This window comes from Phragmites australis, chromosome 14 (genome assembly GCF_958298935.1).
Source record: "Phragmites australis chromosome 14, lpPhrAust1.1, whole genome shotgun sequence".
NCBI lineage: Eukaryota > Viridiplantae > Streptophyta > Magnoliopsida > Poales > Poaceae > Phragmites > Phragmites australis.
Window position 1 is genome coordinate 13,573,719 of NC_084934.1, and position 6,899 is coordinate 13,580,617.

Genomic DNA, 6,899 nt, shown 5'->3' on the forward strand with positions numbered 1-6,899 from the left:
ACGTGTGGATGAAACAGACACCACGGATCAAACGCCGCCGGCTGGAGTCGCTGGACTTACCCTCCCTTGTGCTGCATCGCCGCCATGCGCCAGACGGCCACAAATTAATGTCGATTAATCAGCGGCGCAATAATAAATCGCGTCATTCATGCATGCATGGCTGCAGATGCAGCACAAAATTGCGTAACAAAAGATTCTCCCTTGCAAAAGAAACGGAAGAAATGTGTAGAGAGAGAGACAGAAGAGGGAGAAGGAGAAAAAACAAAAGTTCTTCCCTTTCCTCTTCCACACTTTTAAGGCAAAAATTCAAATTAGATAATATATATAAACGTATTTATTGAAATAGGTAATATTCAGTCATACTGCTAATGGCTTGTTCTTATCTCAAGGGAAGTACATTAATGACTTATTTAGCATCTATATTCGATACACAGCGTATCGAAATAGATTTTTGATACATCGTGTACTGAAAATAGATTTTCGATACACCGTGTACTGAAAAAACTATTTTCAACACATGGTATGTAGAATACGACATTGTTACCCATGTTCGGCACACCGCATATAGAAAATAGACTGTATTCAGCACATGGTGTGCAGAATACGGGCAACAGTGCCGTATTCGGCATACCGTGTGCCAAAAAATACTTTTTGGTACCAACATGACCGTGTACCGAAAAAACAGACACGACATGACTGTTTACTGAAAAAGTGTTTTTTTCACACGATGTGCCGAATACGGCACTGTTGTCCGTATTCGGCACACCGTGTGTCTAATACAGTTTATTTTTGGCATACGGTGTACGAAAAATCATTTTCGATATACCTACGTCAAATACAAATGTTAAATTAATAAATACAACTACATATTATCTATTTCAGTAAATATATTCATATATAATATTTAATTTTAAATTTTTACCCACTTGTCAATCTCACCTCCCCTTCTCTGCAAGGCTGCTTCTGCTGCCCCTCTCCGTTTCTCTCTCTCTAGATTCTAATACTTTCCCCTGTTCCTGGGCAAGCCATCATGAGGGGAGGCTCTGGCCAGTCTACTCTAGCCTGGGTCTAGAGAGGAGGGAGTAATACAACAGAGCCGAGGCAGGAGAGAGAGAGAGAGTAGAGAACCCCCGAAGGGCAAGGGAAGAAGCGGGAAGAAACACCAAGATTGGGGGCGATTGGTAAGCAAGAAAGGATGTTTTTTTTTTCTTCGTCTTCTTCTTATAGGATGCTTGATTTCCCTCCCAATCCGCTCAATTCTTTGCTTCGGGTGCTGTTGCAGATCAGGGCCAGAAGTTGAGGCGTTTCTTGGATTTGCGCCGTTGCTTAGGGGGGAGGTTCGCCGGGCGCGGATGGCGATGGCCGGCGTGGACGCGGCCAGGTACGCGCACAGCCCGGCTCACCACGCCGTGGCGACGCGGGACCACGCCGCCCTGCGTCGTGTGCTGGACGCGCTCCCGCGGGCGCGGAGGCCAGAGGAGATCCGGGCGGAGGCGGACTCCGTCGCCGAGGAGGCCCGCGCGGAGACCGTCTCGGCCGTCATCGACCGCCGCGACGTCCCCGGCCGCGAGACGCCGCTCCACCTCGCCGTCCGCCTCGGCGACGCCGCGGCGGTCGAGATGCTCATGGCGGCCGGCGCTGACTGGAGCCTGCAGAACGAGCAGGGCTGGAGCGTGCTCCAGGAGGCCATATGCGCGCGCGAGGAGGCCCTGGCGCGCGTCATCGTGCGCCACTACCAGCCCCTCGCCTGGGCAAAGTGGTGCCGCCGCCTGCCCCGCGTAGTCGCCGCCATGCGCCGGATGCGGGACTTCTACATGGAGATCACCTTCCACTTCGAGAGCTCCGTCATCCCATTCATCTCCCGTATCGCGCCCTCCGACACATACAGGGTGTGGAAGCGCGGCGCCAACCTCCGCGCCGACATGACGCTCGCCGGCTTCGATGGCTTCAAGATCCAGCGCTCCAACCAGACCATACTGTTTCTTGGGGAGGGCTCGGAGGACGGCAAGGTGCCGCCGGGGTCCCTGTGCATGATCAACCACAAGGACAAGGAGATTATGAATGCCTTGGAGGGGGCTGGCGCCCCGGCCTCGGAGGCAGAGGTCCAGCAGGAGGTCACCGCAATGTTGAAGACCAACATCTTCCGTCCGGGGATTGACGTCACCCAAGCGGTGCTACTCCCGCAGCTCACATGGCGGCGACAGGAGAGGACAGAGGCAGTTGGCCCATGGAAGGCCAAGGTGTATGACATGCACCATGTGGTGGTCAGCGTGAAGTCAAGGAGGGTCCCCGGGGCGATGACGGATGAGGAATTCTTCTCAGCCTGCAATGAGAATGATACAGAGACTGAGGGGTTTGATGATGTTCTGACTGAGGAGGAGAAGAAGCAGTTGGAGGCCGCACTTAAGATGGATTCTCCAGATGCTGGTGGTGGTGAAGACCAGTCTGACTCATTTGCTGGCCCTCGGCATAGTTGCTTTGAGCCGAGGGATATACCTATTGAGGACATGATCGTTTCTGGAAATGGGGAGAGTAAGCATGATAAGAAAGGTTGGTTTAGTGATTGGGGAAAGAGAAGTCAGGTTAGCAAGCAGGAGGGGACGAAGAAGATGGCACCTCCCAGGAGTTCGCTCTGTGTAGATGAGAAGGTGAGCGACCTACTCGCTGAATCACCATCAAATGTACAAACGAGACCAGGAAGGCATTCAGTAGATGTAGTAAGAACAGATGACAGCAAAAGGTTCAAGGGAAGGGATCATCGGAGACCTGCAGCTTCTGCAGAGACTGGGCATAGGCACAAAGAAATTACCAAGGAAAGTGAGTACAGGAAGGGTCTAAGGCCTGTTCTCTGGCTTTCACCAAACTTCCCTCTTCGAACTGAGGAGCTCCTGCCGATGCTTGATATTCTTGCAAACAAGGTGAAGGCAATCCGGCGTTTGAGGGATTTACTTACTACAAAACTGCCTCCAGGAACATTTCCAGTCAAGGTATGACCTGCTAGATGCTTCATGATCAATATCTTCTCCGCATTTTTTTCCAGCATGTGTACCATTTAATGTCAGTTGCCAAAGCTATAGCAACCTTGTGATTGTTTGATTGTTAGTTCAATACTTTTTGGTTATTTGTCAAAATTTCAGCCCCTTCATTTTTTAATCGAGTCACAACTCCATTTTGTGTCAGTTTTTATAGTTAGAAAATAACCATTATATAGATGAATTACCTTGCATGGTTGAAGACATGTGCTTATTACTGAACTATTAGAGAACCACCTAGCAGTAGTCAACATATTTCTACATTTAGCTGTCCCCCAGTTCATAGATGATTGTGGTTCTTCTCTTTCATAAACATGAGAATTGAGATCCGGCACATTGAATTGTATAGTGTTGGTAACAGTTGATGGCACAGAAAGTGATTTTTTGGTATATGGACCATACGTACTTAAGTCTAAAATTAATTCTGGCTGTTCTTAACACTTTTGTATTCTTCATTGTGCAAGAAATAAATAATGATAGTAAACTAGGATAATGTAGGTAGCACGTTAGATTTCTTGTATCATCAAATTTCCCTATTTTGCTAGATGTTTGGCATTCCCGGTGTTCATGAATCTATGTAGCATATCATAGTTGGACAATACCTTTTTTGTTTTACTGATCAAATGTAAAGCAATTACCACTTCCAATGTCACTTAAAAATGCGAAAAGATAAATTTTTATATCTTCGTTTCCTTTTGTGATAGCTGCCAGGTCCTGTAACCCACGTCTTACTGTACCTAGTTAAGGTGGTCCTCTACCACTGTAGTAGTCAGATTGTGTGCTTAGGTTTACAATGTTTGAAAGTTTCTCTTTCGGTTCGTGGCTAGTTACGGAAGTTTTCTACCTTTCTGATGGCTAGTTGATAATCAAATGGTTTTCTTCGAAGTAATTACCTGTACCCAAAGATTTCTAACAACTTTGTTACTGCCTAGGCAACCTTTTGTCATAATCAACTCATAATCAGGATTTTGGACTCTGGAAGTATGCTATGAGTTTGATGGATGGTTATAATCTTTACGTGGATACATAATTCAGTGACACCACTTTCTCTTGAGGGCAATAATAAACATCATACCGTTGGTTACAAAATTGTTTAAAGAGGTTTTTGTCTGGAAAAGGTTCTATTTTCTGGAAGTATGATGAAGTGGTACTCATCATTTTGAACTAGGATATAATATCAGCCTAACGTTCCAATGCGATGCATGATGTTCTATGCTCATCATTCAATTGGCTCATTCCATACAGTTTTAGTTAGGTATTGGAGTTGGTAAGGTGGTAACTTTATGGTTTGCACTTTGCAGCTATGGCTTCCATTTCTCTATATTATTGATGTTAATATTGTTACATTGGTTTTGTTTTTGTTATCACTGGTGTGGACCCACATGGCTATCTTGATATCTTTAATGTTGTATATGCCTAGTAGGGAGCATTAACAAGAGAATGATGACACTTTGTTCATTTGAATTTTGTTGGAAGGGGTGAGGGAATCTCTTATGGAGGTAACAGGAGAGTGTATCCAGGGGAAGGAACAGATGAGTGAAGAAGGATATTAAAAAGAACGAAAAAAATTCATTGGAAACTACTATTGTTTAGTGTTCTACCTGTTTTACTTACTAACTTGTAATGAGTATGGTATACTACAAACAATCGATGCAAAGCCTAAAAAATCAGTTCACTCAATTATTAGTAGGAAGGGTTCTCTTAGATGCTTGTCTTTTAAATAATTTGTATAGATGTATGTATGTTTGGTAAACTACAGTAGGATCTAGTGGGCACTGGTCAAAATACAAGAGAGAAATTATAAAAACATAACAGAGTTTTTATTTGTTTGGATTTAGTCTGAATTCAAGGGGATTCATCATAGGTATATACAATCTTCACTTATACGGTGAAGTTTGCCTTCAACAGATGCAATCTATTCTTGATATAATTGTTCTAATATCAGGCAAAACAAGGACAGTAAGGATTGTGCATGTTTAATTGACTAAATGAATGTGTTCTGTAGTTGCCTACTGCATAGTAATGTTCGTTATCTGTTCTCTGTTGTTGTTGCTCTTTGTTGAATAATTTGTTCTTTCCTGTGTTTATTACGCTTCATGTAACAGTGAATGCGTAATTCAATAACAAGTTTTTTTTCTCTCAGGTTGCCATTCCAATTGTACCTACAATCAGGGTGCTTGTGACATTCACAAAATTTGAAGAACTACAGCCATTAGAGGAGTTTGCCACACCACCCTCAAGCCCTGACAGTAGCAAGAGCCCAGCAGTACAGACCTCTTCTAGCTCCTGGATTCAGTGGATCAAGGCTCCTTACCGCCAGAACTTCTCGGCATCCGGCCCGAGCAGCCGTGTGGAGGACATCCAGGATCCATTTGTCATTCCATCTGATTACGTCTGGACCACACCCGAAGAGAAGAAAAAGAAGACACAAGAAAACAAGAACAAGTCGAAGGCAGAAACGGGGCATAGATAGATAGCATTGGTGGGGGTTTAAAGTTACGTTGTGGGTGCAAAGAGCAATACTCGGAGATGTCCTCTGATCTAACAGGGAAGGATGAGTGGAAGATCTGAAGATTTCGACTGGCTTCAGGTGTCTGATGTTGAATGTCAAGAACCGACCGCATGTTTTGTTTCGATGTGTTAACAGATTTGTTCTCGACATTATTTCGTTTAACCCAAATCATTTCAGTCCCAATTACTATTGCAATCTATCGATAGGTTTTGACTGGTGACTCCCGATATTGCTGACTTGTGGGTGTGTTTACTAACTGGATGTCGCATCTTTAACCTTCTAATCGTCAATACCATGTTTCTGTATGTTTGGATGGTATGATTCTTGTTTGATTGTTTTGCTGTTTTCTGGACCGGGGTCATGATGCCCTGGTGCTATGTTAGCCTGCCATTTGGATTTGGGGATCATTTCTCTTCCATATGAATCTTGTACTTCGTAACTTAAGGAAGGCATCAAGGACTGTGTTCAGAGGATTGAGGCTGTACGAAACTGTTTATTGATCGTTTTTTTCTTAACAATAGTTACGCATGGTGAAATCGAAGACATTGATACGTTGGTAACAAATGAATTTAACATTTAGTTCAGAGTGTACTATCCATGCACCAGCAGTCAAAATTTTCATGCACGAAATTGTAAGGGTTGACAAGCCCGAGGGTAATTGAAACATGAGCCTAAAGGGCAATTTCTTTTTATGTTCAATTGGGATGTCATTTCAGGACCTGGAGTCATCCCAATGGAACATAAAAAAAAACACTTTAAGCTCATGTTCCACTTATCCTCATCCTTTATAATTTTGGTTTTGTAGACCTTCTAAGAAAAATATATTCATTCCTCTACAAAGAGAAAAGAGATGTATTCATGAGACCTTCGCCTACTGTTCTCCTCAAGAGAACAAAAGTAGGTGAGCCGTACCTAATATATACTCATTTAAGTGCATACCATGAGGATTTTTTTACTCTTTTTTAAACTAATATTTTAATAACAACATTTGAGAAATTGTCGTGATTCCTCAACTTGATCACGTCAATGCATATGGTGTAATCAAGGTGGCTACACGTGTCCATCCCGACGCCTTTACAGGTGGAGCTGATGTGACTGCTTTGGCGTGACTTAGGATCATTGAGAGGTCGGATGAATAGTACCAATCAGATTTCAATTCTTCTGCTTCCCTTTTCTCTATTTGGACAGTGGAGTTGCCATGCTTCAAAATTCACAAAACTTTTTTTAGGTCTATAATTCATGATGAATCCATTTTAAAAATATTTACCTCAATACCCCGTGTAGGTTTCAAAATAAAAAACTCCAAAAAGACTACTTTTAGAACTTCTAACAATTTTTAAGGCCTCAAAGAAATT

The 6,899-nt window shown here is 43.5% G+C and overlaps 1 protein-coding gene across 2 annotated transcripts; it reads left to right on the top strand.

The window, feature by feature from the left end:
• The first annotated feature begins 956 nt into the window (after positions 1-956).
• Positions 957-5,759, top strand: LOC133890707 (uncharacterized). 2 transcript variants are annotated; one of them, XR_009904090.1, is made up of 4 exons: positions 957-1,181; positions 1,283-2,987; positions 3,965-4,299; positions 5,176-5,312. XR_009904090.1 is itself a non-coding variant. In XM_062331210.1 (3 exons), exons 2-3 carry the CDS (start codon positions 1,353-1,355, stop codon positions 5,503-5,505), a joined length of 1,965 nt encoding a protein of 654 aa, XP_062187194.1. In that variant the 5' UTR covers positions 961-1,181; positions 1,283-1,352; the 3' UTR covers positions 5,506-5,759. The 2 variants fall into 2 exon arrangements, 1 of the variants encoding a protein (XP_062187194.1); XM_062331210.1 differs by lacking the exon at positions 3,965-4,299 and having other exon boundaries at positions 961-1,181; positions 5,176-5,759.
• The last annotated feature ends 1,140 nt before the right edge of the window (positions 5,760-6,899 follow it).

Bases quoted from the DNA above. Each gene is read 5' to 3' on its own strand.
- LOC133890707 (XM_062331210.1), top strand. From the start codon at position 1,353: ATGGCGATGGCCGGCGTGGACGCGGCCAGGTACGCGCACAGCCCGGCT. The intron at 2,988-5,175 runs GTATGACCTGCT...TTTTTCTCTCAG, and splicing joins CAGGAACATTTCCAGTCAAG to GTTGCCATTCCAATTGTACC.